Source organism: Oncorhynchus keta, chromosome 7, assembly GCF_023373465.1.
Source record: "Oncorhynchus keta strain PuntledgeMale-10-30-2019 chromosome 7, Oket_V2, whole genome shotgun sequence".
NCBI lineage: Eukaryota > Metazoa > Chordata > Actinopteri > Salmoniformes > Salmonidae > Oncorhynchus > Oncorhynchus keta.
In genome coordinates this window covers 44,452,721-44,476,948 of record NC_068427.1, presented here as the reverse complement: position 1 = coordinate 44,476,948, position 24,228 = coordinate 44,452,721, and the positions used below count along the sequence as shown (strand labels likewise).

The 24,228-nt window shown below is 45.7% G+C and overlaps 2 protein-coding genes across 21 annotated transcripts in view; both read left to right on the top strand.

Moving 5' to 3' along the window:
• Positions 1-12,544, top strand: part of LOC118372484 (pyridoxal kinase-like) — a 29,042-nt gene extending 16,498 nt beyond the window's left edge. Inside the window, exons 3-11 of one of the 3 annotated variants that reach the window (XM_052522959.1) lie at positions 1,288-1,392; positions 3,166-3,249; positions 3,372-3,406; positions 3,526-3,611; positions 5,253-5,298; positions 5,384-5,495; positions 5,582-5,718; positions 6,753-6,819; positions 11,869-12,544. In XM_052522959.1, the coding sequence (XP_052378919.1) occupies positions 1,288-1,392; positions 3,166-3,249; positions 3,372-3,406; positions 3,526-3,611; positions 5,253-5,298; positions 5,384-5,495; positions 5,582-5,718; positions 6,753-6,819; positions 11,869-11,882 (686 nt within the window). In that variant the 3' untranslated portion in view covers positions 11,883-12,544. The other 2 variants (XM_035758398.2, XM_052522958.1) reach the window with 2 other exon arrangements.
• A 6,661-nt stretch (positions 12,545-19,205) lies between these two features.
• Positions 19,206-24,228, top strand: part of LOC118372485 (1-acyl-sn-glycerol-3-phosphate acyltransferase gamma-like) — a 41,888-nt gene continuing 36,865 nt past the window's right edge. For 17 of the 18 annotated variants that reach the window (XR_008140170.1, XR_008140169.1, XR_008140168.1 and 14 more), the window contains exon 1: positions 19,207-19,397. The gene's annotated coding sequence lies outside the window, so the exon portion shown is untranslated. Of the gene's footprint in view, positions 19,398-24,228 lie in introns of all 18 variants that reach the window. The other variant, XM_035758405.2, reaches the window with a different exon arrangement.

Here is a 24,228-nt window from a genome sequence, read left to right as displayed (position 1 = left end):
TTAATGCTGGAATGTCTCTTCATGATTCAACAAAATAGGCCTTGCTTGTGGTCACCATATTTGTTATCTTGCGCACAGTGTAGTTAGTATCTAATTTCATAGTTCAGTGAGTTGCTCTCCTGTCTGTTTAATGTTTTATAGAGTAATCCGGTGAAGTTATCTGGCTGAAGTGAAACCTGAATGTGTCAGTGAGTTCACTACCTACAGGGAGGACTAACAGAAAGATCTTGAGGAGGACAAGGAAGGAGTGACTGTAAAGAGGGAGAGCGATATTGTGGGATAAAAACAGACAGGCATTTTGTAGCCCAAACACTTCACTTTGGCCTCAATAAGGTCTGTGCTCAAACCTAGATTCCTTTGTGTGCAAATCACTTATTGCCATCAACAAGTGATTTGGGTAATGGTGTAAGTGCAGCATTTTCTTGGAGTTTCACCCCACTCTGTCCCCTCCCTGTCACAAACGCTAGCACAGGCACTCGACACACGTACATGTTGTATTGTAGATATATAGTGGTGTAATAATATTATATGATGTAATGTTTTATTGTATGTGATGTAGCTGCCTTGGCAGCATTTTAATGGGGATCCCTAATAAATACAAACGACTGACCAATTGTTTAAGTCCTAGGGGGTGCTCATGATTAACTATAATTTCCATTAAATGTGTTCAACTCATGTTCAAGGTTAGAAGTGAATAAACACATTCCTTAGACGTTTGAACTTTGAAACCCGAGACTGTATTATTTTTGCCCCAGCAGGGGGTTTATTAGAATTGTTTAGAGATTAGATTTGTTGCTGGGCCTGTTTCTTGGCTTGTTTTCTTCAATGAGCTGCTATGTCCTCAGCCCAATGTCAAAGGGAGATATGCTAGTGAATGCTTGATGCAGGTAACTGAATGTGATTACAATCTCTATTGTTAGAGTCTTCCTCTGTCAGCATGTTTGATTGTCTCTCAGCCTCTTTATCTCTGCTTGCATTACTTCTACTTCACGTTGCCTGCTGCTGGTCATAAGAAGAACTGATCACATATGGACGATATATTGATTGATGACTGAGAGATCAGTGTTTCTATAATTACCTCAGCAACCAAATCTGCCTCTGGAATTCCTTAAAAAACATCTTGCCAACTTACCAGTCCCACACTCTCCCTCCATAAACAACAGCCCCCTTTGTTGTTGGAACTTTTTATTCAGGAAAATAGCAGGCATCGGCAAACTTAAGTCTGTTGAGTATGCTTTATGTCTTAAGGTCCCTCACCTCTGACACTTAACCTCTCTTGTTTCCAAGGTTACGCTCACTGGAAAGGGCAAGTACTGACAGCAGAGGAGCTTAACGTTCTATATGAGGGTATCAAACTCAACAACGTCAACCATTATGACTACATCCTCACGGGTGAGACTTGCAGCTGTTTCTATTGTCAATATGGTTCTGCCATTTATAAGCAGTTTTGTCAAATAAAATTTCTAGGATAGTATGTATGATTGTTATGGCTGTGTTGATATTCAACCCCCTAAGGTCGATGGCCGCACCCCCGCGGAAATCAAATTAGTTTAATACAAACAAATCCCAGTAAAAATGTTGTTGTTTTTTGCATTGGATGCGCCTCAATCCACCACATCTGCCTATGTTGCCCTTCCGCATCTGCGGTTAAAGGTGACAGAGCTAGAGTAGTGTTTGTCAGACCATGAGCCATCCCGAAAACCGGTCTTCTCACAAAGTCATCTGTAGCATCTTAATGGTTTGGCCCAGAAAATATAATGAACCCAAACATGATGGTGTTCTCCGTTTTGCTCTGACGCCCACAAGCGTCTTGGGACTCGTCTGAAGTCGGTACAGCCGATCTGCCAACTTCTGTCTGTAAGGTACGAACAGTTTGGGCTACACATTAATATGACCCCCTCGGTGCAAAGGTGAGACTCACGAACACATTGTTTTGCTCTAGTATGCCCACAGGCCTCACAAGACTCGTCTGATGGTGAACATATGCCAGTTCAAAACATAAATGGAAGTATAAATGGAGACTGTTTAGTATGGGATTAAGGTCTGGGGAGTTTCCTGGCCACTTATCACTTTTGCCTTATGGCAAGGTGCTCCATCATGCTGGAAAGGCATTGTTCGTCACCAAACTGTTCCGGGATGTTTGGGAGAAGTTGCTCTCGGAGGATGTGTTGGTACCATTCTTTATTCATGGCTTGTTCTTAGGCAAAATTGTGAGTGAGCCCACTCCCTTGGCTGAGAAGCAACCCCACACATGAATGGTCTCAGGATGCTTTACTGTTGGCATGACACAGGACTGATGGTAGCGCTCACCTTGTCTTCTCCGGACAAGCAATCGGAAAGGGGATTCATCAGAGAAAATTACTTTACCTCAGTCCTAAGCAGTCCAATCCCTGTAATTTTTGCAGAATATCAGTCTGTCCCTGATGTTTTTCCTGGAGATTAGTAGCTTCTTTGCTGCCCTTCTTGACACCAGGCCATCCTCCAAAAGTCTTCGCCTCACTGTGCGTGCAGATGCTAGGCCCCTTTAGTTCCAGTGAAGGGAAATCTTAACGCTACAGCATACAGTGACATTCTAGATGATTTTGTGCCTTTCCTGTTTCATCATGACAATGCCCCTGTGCACAAAGCGAGGTCCATACAGAAATAGTTTGTCGAGATTGATGGGGAAGAACTTGACTGGTCTGCACAGAGCCCTAAACTCAACCCCATCAAACACCTTAGGGATGAATTGGAATGCTGACTGTTAGCCGATCCTAACCGCCAAACATCAGTGCCCAACCTCACTAATGCTCATGCCTCAATGGAAGCAAGTCCCCACAGCAATGTTCCAAAATCTAGTGGAAAGCCTTCCCAGAAGAGTGAAGGCTGTTATAGCAGCAAAGGGGGACCAACTCTGTATTAATTCCCATGATTATGGAATGAGATGCAGTGTAGCAGTAAGGACAAATATAATTTGTCATCAAATAATAATAATAATTATTATTATTATTACCATGATTAAATATTTTCTTGTTACTTCAAGGGATCTTAAAATTCCAAATCGCCCAGCTTAGACTCTTACGGGTTAACCTATGCTCTGTAAAGATTGGAATACGTTTATTTATTTTTTAAGTTTACACATGAGGTTTGTGACCTTTGCGTAACTCAGATCTCTTCTTCCCCAAGGGTACACCAGGGACACCTCTTTCTTAGAGACAGTGGTAGACATTGTTCAAGAGCTGAAGAGGTTGAATCCCAAACTGGTATATGGTGAGTAACTATTGCTACACAGATGTGTGTCCCATACACTGTAGCTACGCTCAGCAAGGTTGTGGATGGATGTAGAGCTTGGGTGTGAGTGTATTCCATATTTTCTTTCTTTGTGTTATCAGTGTGTGATCCAGTGATGGGAGACCAAGGCTCTATGGTTAGTATCCATGCTTTTATAGCACTTTTTATTATAGATGTATCCATGCGTATAGTCCATTAGTATTGTTCTAGTCCTGTTCAAACCAACCATGAACATTCTACCCTCTTCTTTTCCAGTATGTCCCTGAGAATATACTGCCTGTTTACAGAGACCAAGTCGTAGCAGTGGCTGATATCCTCACACCCAACCAGTTTGAGGCTGAGTGAGTATAGTGGGTGATCTCCTCACACCCAACCAGTTTGAGGCTGAGTGAGTACAGTGACTGATATCCTCACACCCAACCAGTTTGAGGCTGAGTGAGTATAGTGGGTGATCTCCTCACACCCAACCAGTTTGAGGCTGAGTGAGTACAGTGGCTGATATCCTCACACCCAACCAGTTTGAGGCTGAGTGAGTATAGTGGGTGATCTCCTCACACCCAACCAGTTTGAGGCAGAGTGAGTACAGTGACTGATATCCTCACACCCAACCAGTTTGAGGCAGAGTGAGTACAGTGGCTGATATCCTCACACCCGACCAGTTTGAGGCTGAGTGAGTATAGTGGGTGATCTCCTCACACCCAACCAGTTTGAGGCTGAGTGAGTACAGTGACTGATATCCTCACACCCAACCAGTTTGAGGCAGAGTGAGTACAGTGGCTGATATCCTCACACCCAACCAGTTTGAGGCAGAGTGAGTACAGTGGCTGATATCCTCACACCCAACCAGTTTGAGGCAGAGTGAGTACAGTGACTGATATCCTCACACCCAACCAGTTTGAGGCTGAGTGAGTACAGTGACTGATATCCTCACACCCAACCAGTTTGAGTCAGAGTGAGTACAGTGGCTGATATCCTCACACCCAACCAGTTTGAGGCTGAGTGAGTACAGTGGCTGATATCCTCACACCCAACCAGTTTGAGGCTGAGTGAGTACAGTGACTGATATCCTCACACCCAACCAGTTTGAGGCTGAGTGAGTACAGTGGCTGATATCCTCACACCCAACCAGTTTGAGGCAGTGTGAGTACAGTGACTGATATCCTCACACCCAACCAGTTTGAGGCAGTGTGAGTACAGTGGCTACTAGGATACATCGGGTTACATGCATTAAGTTGCTAAGTGCTACACATGTCATAATGTAGCTGTTACAGTAATGGGACCATCAATGCATACTGCAGTCGTACTACCTCAGAGAAAAACGTGGTTGCTGTTCCTTAGCCCTTTGTGAAGTAGTAAGGCCCGAAGGGGTGTGGTATATGACCGATATACCACGGCTAAGGGCTGTTCTTATACACGACTCAATGTGGAGTACCTGGATACAGTCCTTGTATGGAATGCTGACCACAGACGTGGTGTATGGCCGATATACCACGGCTAAGGGCTGTTCTTATGCACGACTCAATGTCGAGTACCTGGATACAGTCCTTGTATGGAATGCTGACCACAGACGTGGTATGTTGCCCATATCCCACAAGTCCCACGAGGGGCCTTATTGCTGTTAAAAACTGGTTTCCAGCGTAAGTAGACATTTTTTTATGTCATGCCCATGGTATGTGGTCTGATATACCACGACTTTCAGCCAATCCGCATTCAGGGCTCAAAGCACCCAGTTTCTAATAACTCTTATAGGTCACAAACTCTTTCTTCCCTAATGTTTTATTCATAAAGCAGCAGACCAAACCTTTCCCCAACCCTTTAAGGGAACTGTGTCCTGGTTTATGTATTCAGAATCACACATAGCTTGACTTGATTTGCCTGCAAAATACACCCTCTGGACTCATGTGGAATTACAATTGGCATGTGTGCAAGTATGTCTAGCACCTCTGTGCCTGTACTGTAACCTCTCTGCGTGTGTCTCTTAGGCTGCTGACGGGGAGGACGATCAGCACAGAAAAAGACGCTCTTGACGTGGGTTCCATTGTCCATTGTAGAGCTATTACACATGATGATGGTTTTAATCTGGACTTATAATGAAGGCTTCTTGCCCTCTCAGGTGATGGAGCTGCTCCATCAGATGGGTCCTGATACGGTGGTCCTCACCAGCACAGACCTGACCTCTCCTCATGGGGACCAGTTCCTGGTGGCCCTTGGGAGCCAGAAAATGGGTAAGGCAAGGGCTGGGAGGGAGGGTGAAAGTTTAACTTGCCAACATGTTAAAGGGTAACAGACTCCTACTGTGTCCTTTCCTCAGTTAGGACAGATGGGAGCAAGACCACCCAGAAGATTCGTATTGAGATGCCCAAGGTGGATGCCGTGTTTGTGGGCACGGGGGACCTGTTCACTGCCATGCTCCTTGCCTGGAGCCACCACCACCCCAATGACCTGAAGGTCAGTAATACCCCCAGCAGGGGGTTTATTAGAATTGTTTCGAGATTAGATTTGTTGCTGGGCCTGTTTCTTGCTCAGTTGTGAATGGCTTGTTTTCTTCAATGAGCTGCTCAGCCCAATGTCAAAGGGAGAGATGCTAGTGAATGATTGCACGTAACTGAATGTCTAACAATGGAGATTGTAATCAGTCTTCCTCTGTCAGCATGTTTGATTGTCTCTCCCAACAATGTACCAAATCCAAACCCTGAGTAACTGCTAGCTGACTTCTACTTCACGTTGACCCCTGCTGGTCATAAGAAGAACTGATGACTATATTGATTGATGACTGAGAGATCAGTGTTTCTATAATTACCTCAGCAACCAAATCTGCCTCTGGAATTCCTTAAAAAACATCTTGCCAACTTACCAGTCCCACACTCTCCCTCCATAAACAACAGCCCCCTTTGTTGTTGGAACTTTTTATTCAGGATAATAGCAGGCATCGGCAGACCTATCAATCTGTTGAGTAAAGTTGAGTATGCTTCAGGTCTTAAGGTGATCCCTCACCTCTGACCCTTAACCTCTCTTGTTTCCAAGGCTATGCTAGTTGATGGCAGAGGAGCTTAACATTCTCTATGAGCATATCAAACTCCACAACATAAAAATGTCAGTTTTAAGATAGAGATGTTTGTTGTTGCATTGGATGGGTATCAATCCGCCTATGTCACCCTTCCGCATCTGTGGTGAAAGGTGATAGAGCTGGATAGGTCAGACTACAAGGCATCCCGAAAAAACGGTATTCTCACAAAATCATCTGTAGTGTCCGAACGGCTTGGCATAGAAAATATTATGACCTCTCTTCGGAAAGATGAGACTCTCACGAACACGATGGTGTTCTCGGTTTTGCTTTAACTACCTGAAGGTCAGTAATACAGGGGACTGGGGAGGTTATCAATGCAGAGATAACAACCAAGCTACATAATCCTTAATGATGTAATACATGTGGTTTGATCCCTGGACTAGCCTATATTTTCTAACATACATGTCTCTCTTAGGCTGCCTGTGAGAAGACTGTCTCAGTCCTGCACCATGTTATCAAGAGGACCATCACCTATGCCAACGGTGAGATGATATACAAGGCTCTACTTGCCTGTTTGTATGACTGTCTAATCTACACAACAAACGCAACATGCAACATTTTGAAGATTTTACTGAGTTCCAGATCATAAGGAAATCAGTCAATTGAAATAAATGAATTAGGCCCTGGTCTATGGATTTCACATGACTGGGAATACAGATATGTTTCTGTTGGTCACAAATACCTTAAAAAATTAAAAATATTAGGGGCGTGGATCAGAAAACCAGTCAGTATCTGGTGTGACCGCCATTTGCCTCATGTAACACAACACATCCTTCACGCTGTTGATTGTGGCCTCTGGAATGTTGTCCCAGTTCTCTTCAATGACTGTGCAAAGTTGCTGGATATTGGCAGGAACTGGAACACACTGTTGTACACGTCAATCCAGAGCGTCCCAAACGTGCTCAATAGGTGACATGTCTGAGTATGCAGGCCACGGAAGAACTGGGACATTTACAGCTTTCAGGTATTGTGTACAGATCCTTGCGACATGAGGTGATGGCGGCGGACGAATGGCACGACAATGGGCCTCAGGATCTCGTCACGGTAACTCTGTGCATTCCAATTGCCATTGATAAAATGTAATTGTGTTCATGGTCCATAGCTTATGCCTGCCCATACCATAACCCCACCTCCACCATGGGGCACTCTGTTCTCAATGTCAGCAAACCGCTCGCCCACACGACGCCATACACGCTGTCTGCCATCTGCCCGGTACATTTAAAACCGGGATACATCCTTAAAGATCTTACTTCTCCAGCGTTCCAGTAAAAAGGGAAAGGGGGATACCTCGTCAGTTGTACAACTGAATGCCTTCAACTGAAATGTGTCTTCCGCATGTAACCCTCTGAATCAGAGAGATGTGGGGGGCTGCCTTAAACGACATCCACGCCATCAGTGCCCATGTCAACGGTGCCCAGGGAACTGTGGGTAACTGCCTTGCTGAGGGTCAGAATTACATGTTTTTACCTTGTCTGGTCGGGGACTTGATCCAGCAACCTTTCGGTTACTGGCCCAACGCTGCTACCCGCCAGGATACCTGCCACCCCCCGTGGCCATTGAAGGAGAGCATTTGCTCACTGAAGTCGGTTATGACGCTGAACTACAGTCTGGTCAAGACCCTGGGAAGAACGACGAGCATGCACATGAGCTTCCCTGAGACGGTTTCTGACTGTTTGTGCAGAAATCCTTCGGTTGTGCAAACCCAGTTTCATCAGCTGTCTTGGTGGCTGGTCTCAGACGATCCCGCAGGTGAAGAAGCTGGATGTTGAGGTCCTGAGCTGGCGTGGTTACACGTGGTCTGCAGTTGTGAGGCTGGTTGGACGTACTGCCAAATTCTCCAAAACGACGGAGGCGGCCTATGGTAGAGAAATTAATGACATTCTCTGGCAACAGCTGTGGTGGACATTCCTGCAGTCAGCATGCCAATTGCACACTCCCCCAAAACTTAAGACATCTTTGACATTGTATTATGACATAACTACACATTTTAGTGGCATTTTATTGTCCCCAGCACAAGTAGCACCTGTGTAATCTGTCAGGTTCGATGGATTATCTTGGCAAAGGAAAAATGCTCACTAATGTAAACAAATTTGTGCTCAACATTTGAGAGCTTTTTTTGCGTATGAAACATTTCGGGAATTTTTAAAATGTTCATTTCATGGGACCAACTCTTTTTACATGTTGCGTTTTATATTTTTGTTCAGTGTATATTCCAGTCTAACATCTCCCCCTCTCCATCAGAGATGGCCGGCCCTGGTAAGAGACCCAACCCTGCTCAGTTGGAGCTGAGGATGGTCCAGAGCAAAAAAGACATTGAGGACCCGGACATTGTAGTGGAGGCCACCATCTTATAACACCCAACCCCATATAAATAGACATATAGGACTTGCCTTATAGGATCTTGTAGAGAGCACTGTTTTCATGATGGACATCAGACTATTTGACCTGCACACCACACACACACACACACACACACACACATTTACTTAGTCACTGCCATGTGTCTTTACTATGACCTGAGCATTGTCACCCATTTGAAAACATAGATGGTCTTAGAGCAGGGTTGTTTTAACTTTTCTCAGCTTGAGATCCAGTTGAGAAATTGACCGTCCTTCCGTGACCCAATTAATCCTCTAACGACCCAAATTAAGAATAGTGTGTGATTTTATAGATGTATTCTCATAACTCACAAACCACCTCTCACATTACCCAGGGCCTACTTTGGGTCCCGACCCATAGTTTCAGAAATCCTACCTTAGAGGAACACACACAGGTTGTGGATATTACCATACATCAGAATAGTGAAGTGACTGTATGGATACCTGATTGGCCCTCAATACAGCATAGGTATTTGCATGGGCCCTGAATTTCCCCTGACAATGTGAGCTGACCAGGAAAATATCTGCGTTTCGGTTATGGGTTGGTGATACATCATAGGCTTTTATCAGATCCAGTGACGCATTCTATTTGTGCTACCATGAAGCATGTTATGCAGTACTAATCCGTGCACGTTTGATCATCAGATTTTCAATTGTCCATTTAAAAAAATATATTTTCGGCAAAAAGTATAATATTTCATAGATTGACAATTGTTTTCATACTTTTTATGATGTGAATGATTCATACATGTATTGGACTATTAATGTACTTTGTCCTAATAATAATAATAATGCTTGTCATTCTTAAATGTCTTACACATTTCTAACTGAGGTAACAATATTTGCACAGATAATCATGATAAACATGTTTATTAGTAATGTTAATCATTGAATGCTTTTCATGGTCTTGATTGTCTCACTATTTTCATATCGTTACTAGAACACAGGCCTGTGTTGGTATGAAAAAGTACAATTTGGCCTTAGAGGAATCATTTAGAGGAATACCGTCGTTGAATGTTTTGTATCTATGCCTGCAAAGGTAATGAAATAAATATTTATTATACAATGTTAGAAAGATAAGTGCCAAAGCTGAAGCTCTGATAAATGATGAGGAATAATAAAATATTTTAATTAAACCCACCGGTCTCTGTTGTAGTTGGGCCTCTATGCCTCATGTTCCTGTTGCTCTGTGTCCCTTGAGTGAGATTACAGTGAGATCAGTAGTGTTCTGTTCTACAGTCCTATAAGAGAGTGTGAATAGGGGCAGGCTTTAGCTTCGTTTTGCACTAATTGATCCCACAGCTATTGGTGCCTGGAAATTAATGATTTATGCCACCAGTGAATCTCTATTTTCTATATTATTTTGTTTGTGCTTGAACTAATGGAAATGACGATGTCACAAAAGGTTAATGTTGGAGATTCAATAAATTGGAGGAATATTACAGAGAATAATTTTACCGTCTGGGTGGGGGCCTGTATTCTGGTGAGATTATAGGGTCAGGTTTCACAGCATCATAGTTCGCTGCACTAATCCCAATGTGGATAGCCTGCAACGACCCAAATAAACAGGCACGCCAAGTAAAGATGATCACTCTGCTGTGTCAAGGGAACTCCAAACAAAATGACAAAATGCTTTTTGTTTGGGGTGTCTGCCTAGCAACAACACTGTCTGTAGTTACACCACCAACACCTGAGCCCCACTGGATGTAGAAGAGGTTTGGTTAGTTACAGTAACCAGCAGAGGGCCTCTGAGACACAGTTATTTCCCTGATCCATCCCTTGCTACTCAGGCCTGGACTGTACAGAGGACCATCAATAATCATAAGGGGATAGCATGAATATTCTTGACTGTGGCTAACAATGAAGCAATACAATGCAACATTCCCAGAATTGTCTTTTAAAAAGTCTCTCTCAATTTGTCTGTATCTGAACTGCTGTCTCAGTTCATGGGAACTGCTAAATGATAGGGACCGGACAGGAAGTTTGATATCTTCTCTGCTCTGATTTTTCTTTTGAGGGAGGGATTTTTTTCCATCTATGTAATATTGCAAAAATCAAACTTTCTGTCCAAAAATTATGCAGAAAAATGAATCCATGCTTTTGTCACTTCTAGGTTAGACTACTGCAATGCTCTACTTTCCGGCTACCCGGATAAAGCACTAAATAAACTTCAGTTAGTGCTAAATACGGCTGCTAGAATCCTGACTAGAACCAAAAAATTTGATCATATTACTCCAGTGCTAGCCTCTCTACACTGGCTTCCTGTCAAAGCAAGGGCTGATTTTAAGGTTTTACTGCTAACCTACAAAGCATTACATGGGCTTGCTCCTACCTATCTCTCTGATTTGGTCCTGCCGTACATACCTACACGTACGCTACGGTCACAAGACGCAGGCCTCCTAATTGTCCCTAGAATTTCTAAGCAAACAGCTGGAGGCAGGGCTTTCTCCTATCGAGCTCCATTTTTATGGAACGGTCTGCCTACCCATGTCAGAGAAGCAAACTCGGTCTCAACCTTTAAGTCTTTACTGAAGACTCATCTCTTCAGTGGGTCATATGATTGAGTGTAGTCTGGCCCAGAAGTGGGAAGGTGAACGGAAAGGCTCTGGAGCAACGAACCGCCCTTGCTGTCTCTGCCTGGCCGGTTCCCCTCTTTCCACTGGGATTCTCTGCCTCTAACCCTATTACAGGGGCTGAGTCACTGGCTTACTGGGGCTCTCTCATGCCGTCCCTGCAGGGGGTGCGTCACCTGAGTGGGTTGATTCACTGTTGTGGTCATCCTGTCTGGGTTGGCTCCCCCCCCACTTGGGCTGTGCCGTGGCGGAGATCTTTGTGGGCTATACTCAGCCTTGTCTCAGGATGGTAAGTTGGTGGTTGAAGATATCCCTCTAGTGGTGTGGGGGCTGTGCTTTGGCAAAGTGGGTGGGGTTATATCCTTCCTGTTTGGCCCTGTCCGGGGTGTCCTCGGATGGGGCCACAGTGTCTCCTGTCCCCTCCTGTCTCAGCCTCCAGTATTTATGCTGCAGTAGTTTGTGTCGGGGGCTAGGGTCAGTTTGTTATATCTGGAGTACTTCTCCTGTCCTATTCGGTGTCCTGTGTGAATCTAAGTGTGCGTTCTCTAATTCTCTCCTTCTTTCTTTCTCTCTCTCGGAGGACCTGAGCCCTAGGACCATGCCCCAGGACTACCTGACATGATGACTCCTTGCTGTCCCCAGTCCACCTGGCCATGCTGCTGCTCCAGTTTCAACTGTTCTGCCTTACTATTATTCGACCATGCTGGTCATTTATGAACATTTGAACATCTTGGCCATGTTATGTTATAATCTCCACCCGGCACAGCCAGAAGAGGACTGGCCACCCCACATAGCCTGGTTCCTCTCTAGGTTTCTTCCTAGGTTTTGGCCTTTCTATGGAGTCTTTCCTAGCCACCGTGCTTCTACACCTGCATTGCTTGCTGTTTGGGGTTTTAGGCTGGGTTTCTGTACAGCACTTTGAGATATCAGCTGATGTACGAAGGGCTATATAAATACATTTGATTTGATTTGATGGTGCTCTCTAGTGATGGGTCGTCGATGCTTGTCACTATTGCTTTTTATTTACACTAGATGACTGACGTGGCACTGTTTTAAGCCACCGTGCCTCCATCTTGGCACTCCGCCATTGTAAAATAATATTTTGTAAGCTGTAGAAATGCTTCTATTCATGTATATTTTGCAACTTTTATTCTATTACAGACACCTTAAAGCATCATTTTAAATTATATGTGAGATAAACATAAAAATAGATGATTTTTTAAAGTTCTGTTACTTTCCCCCCTACTAAAAAATAAATAATAATAATTAAATACATGTAGTTTCGTTTTTAGTTTTTTTCCCCTCTGGTTGCACATGGGACTGGTAAAAATGTGGTAAAACTGATTTCAGTTTGCCTGCATTAAAGTCCCCGGCCACTAGGAGCGCCACTTCTGGATTAGCATTTTCTTGTTTGCTTATGACCTTATAGCGTTGGTTGAGTGCGGTCTTAGTGCCAGCATCGGTCTGTGGTGGTAAATAGATGGCTACGAATAATATAGATGAGAACTCACTTGGTAGATAGTGTGGTCTACAGCTTAAGGTACTCTACCTCAGGTGAGCAATACCTCGAGACTTCTTTCATATTATATATTGCGCACCAGCTGTTATTGACAAAAAGACACACCCCCATCCCTCGTCTTACCAGACGTAGCTTCTCTGTTCTGCAGAAATGCTCACTAACAGGGATGCAAACAAATGTGTGCACAAAATGTAAGATAAATACGCTTTTTGTGTGTATGGACAATTTCTGGGATCTTTTATTTCAGCTCATCAAACATGGGACCAACACTTTACATGTTGCGTTTAGATTTTTGTTCAGTATACATTGATTTGCTTTGGAATGTCTAGCCAGCGTATTATGATAGCTAGCTAGATGTTGGTTTAGATAAACAAATGTAGCTCGCTAGCTAGTTAGCTACCTTACCGCTGCTCGAGTTCTTAGCAAGGTAACCGATTAAATGTTGCCCCAGCAGCCTGTGCTTGCTTGCAGTTTGCACATCCAAGAACTGAGCACCACACCACGACTAAACTTTACTGTTGTCTACACAAAAGAAAGTAAATAGTGGTTCACAAGCTGATGTTTTATAAACAAGTTACTGGTCCAGTGAGTAATGCTAGCTACCTGTTGACACCCATTCTCAAAGGGATCCACCTCGACAAGGGTGTTACTACGTCCTGAAAATCGCTAAGAATTCTGGATATTGTGGTTTGCTTACAACCAAGAAATGTAGATTGCCCATTTCTACCGTGGAGATACAGAAACGCATGTATTTGCATGTAGTTAGGACATTTTTCTGACACATATTACATGTTAATAACATATTAATGGACATATACAGTGAAAGAGCAGCAGTGAAATTTCCGTTTAAATTAGGACAGGCGGGACGTGGGGGCGCTATAACGCTGGATGCCAACCACCGATAAACCCCACAGAAGAAGAAGAGGCGAGGGCAACAATGGTAGACAGTATCCTTCATCCCGGCAGTTCTGTTAACAACAGCGAGGGCAGGTGTTCAGCAGGCGGGAGTGAAATACACTGTGTGCTAGCTAGCAAGTTCTATGGAGGACTCCGATACACAGCAGGTGGGAGGCGGGGGCGACATTGTGTGCTAGTTTTCTAGGACACGGTTCGCTAACTAGCAAGTTAGCTAGCTAGCTAGCACACGGTGTCACCCCCCGCCTGCTGTGTACCGACGTAGCTAGCGGATAGGGGTTGACACCAGTGAGCGAAGGACACTGTGTGCTAGCTGGCTAACCCTAGGAGGACTCCAGTACACAGCATGCGGGAGGCGGGGGCGACACAATGTGTTAGCGAACTAGCAGTTCGCTAACACACAATGTCACCCCCGCCTCCCACCTGCTGTGTACTGGGCACTGTTTTCCCGCAGCTCTGTCAATGAAGGTGAGAGCAGGTATTCAGGCAGGCGGGAGCGAAGGACACTCTCTACTAGCGATGTTATGTCTGAGGCATGCATCAAAATTGCTAAGCAGTTTACTTTGGAGAAGTGTGCCTGTATCACTTTTATCAGAAGCACATGATTTATGACATCCAAAGCTTTGTTTCGTCGAACAACCACCGCCTTGGTTTGGTATTGGTTTCGGGAGAAGACTGTTACCCTGTGCACATGCTACGGCATGTGGGAAGTCATCTATAATAATTTGGCTGCTCTAAATTCTTTTGACCAGCAGGTGCCAATAGTGTACATTGTGTTGATCAAAGCCTCAAGTAATGAAACTACTGCATTTTCGACACAATTGGCTGGAAAGCTTCAATGCTTCAGGAAGCTTAGTTTCCCCATCACTACTGTCTACCGGTATCGCCCAAGGGGCCAGGGTTCTGGTCTAGAATAACGGGTTCAACTGCTCCTACAGTTTTGCTTCAGTACTGCAGTTTAAATGATGCCCGGCCCAGAAGGAGAATTTCCATATTCGGCCATATAGATGGTGGTACTGGGCTGGTGGCACGCACCACAGGGCGAGTGCGGGGAGGGGGCATAGGATACACTTAACCGTGGAGACGCATTGGAGATCCAGAACAGAGCTGGCTCAATAAGTGCTGGCTTGGATGCCCATTCTAGCCTGGCAAATGCGAGGAGCTGGAATAGAGCGCACCAGGCTAGAATAGCAAACTGGAGACACCGTGTGCATCTCTGCATAACACGGTGCCTGACCAGTTACACGCTCCCCACGGTAAGCACGAGAAGTTGGCTCAGGTCCCCGATCTGACTCCAATCTCAAATCAAATCAAATCGAATTTTATTTGTCACATACACATGGTTAGCAGATGATACTGTGAACCATCAGGTGTAGGTCCCTGCGGACCTGGCATCCTTTCACTCCCTCCTCTCTACATTTTCCTCCTCTGTCTCTGCTGCTAAAGCCACTTTCTACCACTCTAAATTCCAAGCATCTGCCTCTAACCCTAGGAAGCTCTTTGCCACCTTCTCCTCCCTCTTGAATCCTCCTCCCCCCCCCCTCCTCCCTCTCTGCAGATGACTTCGTCAACCATTTTGAAAAGAAGGTCGACGACATCCGATCCTCGTTTGCTAAGTCAAACGACACCGCTGGTTCTGCTCACACTGCCCTACCCTGTGCTCTGACCTCTTTCTCCCCTCTCTCTCCAGATGAAATCTCGCGTCTTGTGATTGCTGGCCGCCCAACAACCTGCCCGCTTGACCCTATCCCCTCCTCTCTTCTCCAGACCATTTCCGGAGACCTTCTCTCTTACCTCACCTCGCTCATCAACTCATCCCTGACCGCTGGCTACGTCCCTTCCGACCTTCAAGAGAGCGAGAGTTGCACCCCTTCTGAAAAAACCTACACTCGATCCCTCCGATGTCATCAATTACAGACCAGTATCCCTTCTTTCTTTTCTCTCCAAAACTCTTGAACGTGCCGTCCTTGGCCAGCTCTCCCGCTATCTCTCTCAGAATGACCTTCTTGATCCAAATCAGTCAGGTTTCAAGACTAGTCATTCAACTGAGACTGCTCTTCTCTGTATCACGGAGGCGCTCCGCACTGCTAAAGCTAACTCTCTCTCCTCTGCTCTCATCCTCCTAGACCTATCGGCTGCCTTCGATACTGTGAACCATCAGATCCTCCTCTCCACCCTCTCCGAGTTGGGCATCTCCGGCGCGGCCCACGCTTGGATTGCGTCCTACCTGACAGGTCGCTCCTACCAGGTGGCGTGGCGAGAATCTGTCTCCTCACCACGCGCTCTCACCACTGGTGTCCCCCAGGGCTCTGTTCTAGGCCCTCTCCTATTCTCGCTATACACCAAGTCACTTGGCTCTGTCATAACCTCACATGGTCTCTCCTATCATTGCTATGCAGACGACACACAATTAATCTTCTCCTTTCCCCTTATGATGACCAGGTGGCGAATCGCATCTCTGCATGTCTGGCAGACATATCAGTGTGGATGACGGATCACCACCTCAAGCTGAACCTTGGCAAGACGGAGCTGCTCTTCCTCCCGGGAAGGACTGCCCGTTCCATGATCTCGCCATCACGGTTGACAACTCCATTGTGTCCTCCTCCCAGAGCGCTAAGAACCTTGGCGTGATCCTGGACAACACCCTCTCGTTCTCAACTAACATCAAGGCGGTGGCCCGTTCCTGTAGGTTCATGCTCTACAACATCCGCAGAGTACGACCCTGCCTCACACAGGAAGCGGCGCAGGTCCTAATCCAGGCACTTGTCATCTCCCGTCTGGATTACTGCAACTCGCTGTTGGCTGGGCTCCCTGCCTGTGCCATTAAACCCCTACAACTCATCCAGAACGCTGCAGCCCGTCTGGTGTTCAACCTTCCCAAGATCTCTCACGTCACCCTGCTCCTCCGCTCTCTCCACTGGCTTCCAGTTGAAGCTCGCATCCGCTACAAGACCATGGTGCTTGCTTACGGAGCTGTGAGGGGAACGGCACCTCAGTACCTCCAGGCTCTGATCAGGCCCTACACCCAAACAAGGGCACTGCGTTCATCCACCTCTGGCCTGCTCGCCTCCCTACCACTGAGGAAGTACAGTTCCCGCTCAGCCCAGTCAAAACTGTTCGCTGCTCTGGCCCCCCAATGGTGGAACAAACTCCCCCACGACGCCAGGACAGCGGAGTCAATCACCACCTTCCGGAGACACCTGAAACCCCACCTCTTTAAGGAATACCTAGGATAGGATAAAGTAATCCTTCTCACCCCCCCCCTTAAAAGATTTAGATGCACTATTGTAAAGTGGCTGTTCCACTGGATGTCATAAGGTGAATGCACCAATTTGTAAGTCGCTCTGGATAAGAGCGTCTGCTAAATGACTTAAATGTAAATGTAAATGTGTAGCGAAATGCTTGTGCTTCTAGTTCCGACAATGCAGTAATAACCAACAAGTAATCTACAATTCCAAAACTACTACCTTATAGACACAAGTGTAAGGGGATAAAGAATATGTACATAAAGATATATGAATGAGTACAGAGCGGCATAGGCAAGACACAGTAGATGGTATTGAGTGCAGTATATACATATGAGGTGAGTATGTAAACAAAGTGGCATAGTTAAAGTGGCTAGTGATACATGTATTACATAAGGATGCAGTAGATGATATAGAGTACAGTATATACGTATACATATGAGATTAATAATGTAGGGTATGTAAACATTATATTAGGTAGCATTGTTTAAAGTGGCTAGTGATATATTTTACATAATTTCCCATCAATTCCCATTATTAAAGTGGCTGGAGTTGAGTCAGTGTGTTGGCAGCAGCCACTCAATGTTAGTGGTGGCTGTTTAACAGTCTGATGGCCTTGAGATAGAAGCTGTTTTTCAGTCTCTCGGTCCCAGCTTTGATGCACCTGTACTGACCTCGCCTTCTGAATGATAGCGGGGTGAACAGGCAGTGGCTCGGGTGGTTGTTGTCCTTGATGATCTTTGTGGCCTTCCTGTGACATCGGGTGGTGTAGGTGTCCTGGAGGGCAGGTAGTTTGCCCCCGGTGATGCGTTGTGGAGACCTCACTGCCCTCTGGAGAGCCTTACGGTTGTGGGCGGAGCAGTTGCCGTACCAGGCGGTGATACAGCCCGACAGGATGCTCTCGATTGTGCATCTGTAGAAGTTTGTGAGTGCTTTTGGTGACAAGCCGAATTTCTTCAGCCTCCTGAGGTTGAAGAGGCGCTGCTGCGCCTTCTTCACGATGCTGTCTGTGTGGGTGGACCAATTCAGTTTGTCTGTGATGTGTACGTCGAGGAACTTAAAACTTACTCACTTCCCTGGTAAAATAAAAAAAATGAATATTGACACAAACAAACATACTTTTACACTCATCAATTGCTGCTACTCTGTTATTTATTTTACACTTCTTAGTATCTATCCTGATGCCTAGTCACTTTACCCTGCCTTCATGTACATATCTACCTCAAATACCTTATTATTATCTATCCTGATGTCTAGTCACTTTACCCTGCCTTCATGTACATATCTACCTCAAATACCTTATTATTATCTATCGTGATGCCTAGTCACTTTACCCTGCCTTTATGTACATATCTACCTCAAATACCTTATTATTATCTATCCTGATGTCTAGTCACTTTACCCTGCCTTCATGTACATATCTACCTCAAATACCTTATTAGTATCTATCCTGATGCCTAGTCACTTTACCCTGCCTTCATGTACATATCTACCTCAAATACCTTATTAGTATCTATCCTGATGTCTAGTCACTTTACCCTGCCTTCATGTACATGTCTACCTCAAATACAGGAAGTACCAGAAATACATGAAGTACCAGTACCATATCAATGTGCAGAGGTACAAGGTACTTGAGGTAGATATGTACATATTATCTGCCCTGTCTTCATGTACATATCTACCTCAAGTACCTTGTACCTCTGCACATTGATCTGGTACTGGTACTTCCTGCATAGAGCTCCATTCTTGTGTATTTAATTGTATTCCTCGTGTGTTAGTTACTATTCTGCATGGGCTCATAAGCAAGCATTCCACTGTAAAGTCTACACTAGTTGTATTCGGTGCATGTGATAAATTCAATTTTATTTTGAAGGTCCGGAAATTGGCGTATGTGAACGTGAGTAGATTACGTTGAAAACAACATTTGAACACCTTGGATGCGGTCTCCATGTATTATACCGGCTAGGAGGACTCCAGTATACCAGAGGCAGGGACAAAAACATAATAGTAGTAATAATAGTTTTGTTTCCCTTTTGACCCACATTCAAAAGAGTCACACAAGCATGAAGATGTCTTGCTAAAGAGAGGGGGGGGCGTTCATGCAGGAACCAATGGGATGCTCGATGAGGATGTTCATGCAGGAACCAATCGGATGATCGAGGTGGGGGGCGTTCATGAAAGAACCAATGGGATGCTCGAGGGGGGGGCGTTCCTGCATATGCAGGAATGCCCACATGCTTGAACGCCCCGAATTGCGGCCGCAATCACATACTACTGGAGCTTCAACGACTAAACAATAGCAACCATCCTGAGTGAATTAGCTCGCTACTGAGAATAATTTATATAGGAATCAAGGTGGCAGCACTAGTGAAAATCCTAGCATCTGCAAAACTGAAACAAATCCGGAGATCCAACCCACGGTGAAATCAGGTAACGTCAACTTCAGCTAACGTTTCACCCCGTATTACAGCAAGAGTTAAAATGAACGTTAGCTAGCGTTGTCTTGCTGTTGAGTAGCAAGCTAACGCTATATAGTTAGAAGAAAAAAATGTATTGTGAAGTTGTATACCTTCCATGCTACAGCAATACAATCTCGTATTAGTTTCCTAGACGTATAACTAGCTAACTAGATTGGTCTCCTCATGCATCATGATTTGATGTTTGTAGTTACGTTTGCTGACCAGTCGTCTAGCTGGTGAGTTTCAAGCTTGCTATGCAGCTAAGGTTGTTATGTGCGAAGTGTATTGATGAAGAATTCGCAAACTGAATATAACAAACATCTTCGTCCTAAAATAATATGCCATTCCTGATACACTCTCTGGGTTCAGGTGACACGGCATGTGTTCTTCTGTGTCAGTAGCGCTGACTTGGCATGCGTACGTTGTCGTACCACCTCGGGGTTACTTTAGTGCAAACTCTCCTGCGTGCCTTTGCGGTTCTGAACGGTGTAAAAATCCCCTTTATGCTATTGCACCAGTAAAAGGAATCTCCTTGAGTGAATTTAAGAATGCACTTTTTTGAAATGTTTAACTAAGAACATTCTGTTTGTGTTTTAACTATTAGAAACATCACCATGTGGATGGATATCTTCCTAAGAATGTAAATATTAAAGGTACTTCGTTTTATTGGTAGTTGTAGCCCTTGATCGTGACTCTCATACTGTTTTCACATAGGATTTATGGTATTTTGCTTTAAAAGAAATGTGGTCATTGTTTACGATACCCTTTCAAATAGGCCCATTTTTACCCCGTTCTTGCCCGCATACACATTTTTGTACCGCCCATGCCAGCATGCAGGTGCTGCTGAGTGGTAATAGTGTTGTGCAGATGTGGGTGAGTGTTTTATTTGAGTAAATCCTTTTAATATACACCATCAAAAATAAATACATTATTCATTTGTTGTTTGTTAGGTTGCTAAGAAGGTAGGCCATCATTGCATATAATAATTTGTTCATAACTGACTTGCCTAGTTAAATAAATGTTAAATAAACATTAAGACTAATAAAATGTATTTTCGTTTTTATTGAGATTTAAATGTTCAAACAATTCAGTTAGTTAGCAAGGTGGGAAAATCCTCCGTTCTGCCCTTGAGCAAGGCACTTAAGTTTAAATTAATAATTTTTATTGATCACATACACATGGTTAGCAGATGTTATTACAAGTGTAGCGAAATGCTTGTTAAAAAACATTTTCCAAAGGACTAGAAGAAGCGAGGCAGCCCTCTCTGTCAGCACCATCTTCTGTTATCTTACGTGATTGTCCCAATTGGGTGACAACCATACAACCGATATACACATAACATGAAACAATGAGATCGATTAAAAAGGATTAATCAGTCTGCAAAATTGCAGCAATAAATATGCATTTCATGTACAGATTCAGAAAATGTATGGCCTGTGGGATAAACGTGTTCCTGTATCTGTTGCTCTTGACTCTGGGAAGTCTAAACCGATGACCCGAGGGGAAGAGTGCAAAATGGTCTCGGAGAGGGTGACCAGGACAGTCTAGGATACTGTTAGCTCTCCTCACCACTTGCTTTCTGAATGAGAGCTGTGTCTGTTGCAACCCGATGACTTGGCCGGCCACCTTAACCACACCGTCCAACCTATTTCTGTCGCAAACATTAAGATTGCCAGGCCACCATCGAGAACATCAAGGATTCAATGAAACTCCTGTAACAGAGTGCAGTCATTGTCTTACTGACATAAGACAAGTTCATCTTTTAAAAAGAAAGCCGCTGCTGTCCCTTACAGGTGGCATCTGTGTTCTCCTCAAGCGTCAATACGTTGTCCAACACTGTTCCCAGGCACTTGTAGGTACTGACCAGCTCAATGCCATTTCCCATAACCGCAGTGGGTGTGGGGTTCAGTGGCTGCCTTCTAAATTTGGAGGAGACAGTTCTCACACCATGATACAGTCATCTACCACAGGTCATGCTCCCCCATCATACAGTCATCTACCACAAGCCATGCTCCCCCATGATACAGTCATCTACCACAGGCCATGCTCCCCCATGATACAGTCATCTACCACAGGCCATGCTCCCCCATCATACAGTCATCTACCACAGTCCATGCTCCCCCATGACACAGTCATCTACCACATGCCATGCTCCCCCATGACACAGTCATCTACCACAGGCCATGCTCCCCCATGACACAGTCATCTACCACAGGCCATGCTCCCCCATTATACAGTCATCTACCACAGGCCATGCTCCCCCATGATACAGTCATCTACCACAGGCCATGCTCCCCCATGATACAGTCATCTACCACAGGCCATGCTCCCCCATGACAGTCATCTGACACAGGCCATGCTCCCCCATGACACAGTCATCTACCACAGGCCATGCTCCCCCATGACACAGTCATCTACCACAGGCCATGCTCCCCCATGACACAGTCATCTACCACAGGCCATGCTCCCCCATGACACAGTCATCTACCACAGGCCATGCTCCCCCATGACACAGTCATCTACCACAGGCCATGCTCCCACCATGACACAGTCATCTACCACAGGCCATGCTCCCCCATGACACAGTCATCTACCACAGGCCATGCTCCCCCATGACACAGTCATCTACCACAGGCCATGCTCCCCCATGACACAGTCATCTACCACAGGCCATGCTCCCCCATGACACAGTCATCTACCACAGGCCATGCTCCCCCATGACAGTCATCTGACACAGGCCATGCTCCCCCATGACACAGTCATCTACCACAGGCCATGCTCCCCCATGACACAGTAATCTACCACAGGCCATGCTCCCCCATGACACAGTCATCTACCACAGGCCATGCTCCCCCATGACACAGTCATCTACCACAGGCCATGCTCCCCCATGACACAGTCATCTTCCATAGGCCATGCTCCCCCCTGACACAGTCATCTACCATAGGCCATGCTCCCCCATGACACAGTCATCTACCACAGGCCATGCTCCCCCATGACACAGTCATCTACCACAGGCCATGCTCCCCCATGACACAGTCATCTACCACAGGCCATGCTCCCCCATGACACAGTCATCTACCACAGGCCATGCTCCCCCATGACAGTCATCTACCACAAGCCATGCTCCCCATGATACAGTCATCTACCACAGGCCATGCTCCCCATGACACAGTCATCTACCACAGGCCATGCTCCCCCATGACACAGTCATCTACCACAGGCCATGCTCCCCCATGACACAGTCATCTACCACAGGCCATGCTCCCCCATGACACAGTCATCTACCACAGGCCATGCTCCCCCATGACAGTCATCTACCACAGGCCATGCTCCCCCATGACACAGTCATCTACCACAGGCCATGCTCCCCCATGACAGTCATCTACCACAGGCCATATCCCCCATGACACAGTCATCTACCACAGGCCATGCTCCCCCATGACACAGTCATCTACCACAGGCCATGCTCCCCCATGACAGTCATCTACCACAGGCCATGCTCCCCCATGACACAGTCATCTACCACAGGCCATGCTCCCCCATGACACAGTCATCTACCACAGGCCATGCTCCCCCATGACACAGTCATCTACCACAGGCCATGCTCCCCCATGACACAGTCATCTACCACAGGCCATGCTCCCCCATGACACAGTCATCTACCACAGGCCATGCTCCCCCATGACACAGTCATCTACCACAGGCCATGCTCCCCCATGACACAGTCATCTACCACAGGCCATGCTCCCCCATGACACAGTCATCTACCACAGGCCATGCTCCCCCATGACACAGTCATCTACCACAGGCCATGCTCCCCCATGACACAGTCATCTACCACAGGCCATGCTCCCCCATGATACAGTCATCTACCACAGGCCATGCTCCCCCATGATACAGTCATCTACCACAGGCCATGCTCCCCCATGATACAGTCATCTGACACAGGCCATGCTCCCCCATGACACAGTCATCTACCACAGGCCATGCTCCCCCATGACACAGTCATCTACCACAGGCCATGCTCCCCCATGATACAGTCATCTACCACAGGCCATGCTCCCCCATGACACAGTCATCTACCACAGGCCATGCTCCCCCATGATACAGTCATCTACCACAGGCCATGCTCCCCCATGATACAGTCATCTACCACAGGCCATGCTCCCCCATGACAGTCATCTGACACAGGCCATGCTCCCCCATGACACAGTCATCTACCACAGGCCATGCTCCCCCATGATACAGTCATCTACCACAGGCCATGCTCCCCCATGAGACAGTCATCTACCACAGGCCATGCTCCCCCATGATACAGTCATCTACCACAGGCCATGCTCCCCCATATTTGCTACGCCAGTCATTAGTATGTACAGGAGAGGGCACACAACCTTGTGGGGAACCGGTGGACACGAGCCCATTTAAAACAGGCCTAGCATATTTTGAGTTAAGTTATTTTGTTGAACAGACAAGACACATTTATTTTATAGTAAGAATATAACAGAATAAAATTTAACATAATATTTTTTCCCATATAATTGTCACAGGAACGTGTGGAATCGCTGTCATATCAAAAAGTGATATTCTAAAACAGAGCCCAAGCTGATGCTTTTTTTGATGGATGTTTAATTTCATTCCTACCCTCTCACTTTGCGAGGGAAGGGTCTTATCTTAATACTGATAGAATTGCTATTAATTTCTTTTTTCGAAAGCATTTGATTCTCGTGTTCATTTCTCACAACCTTCAAGGGCTTTTGGAGTTACCTACAATCACAGGCTTTTGTTTGGGAGTAGGCTAG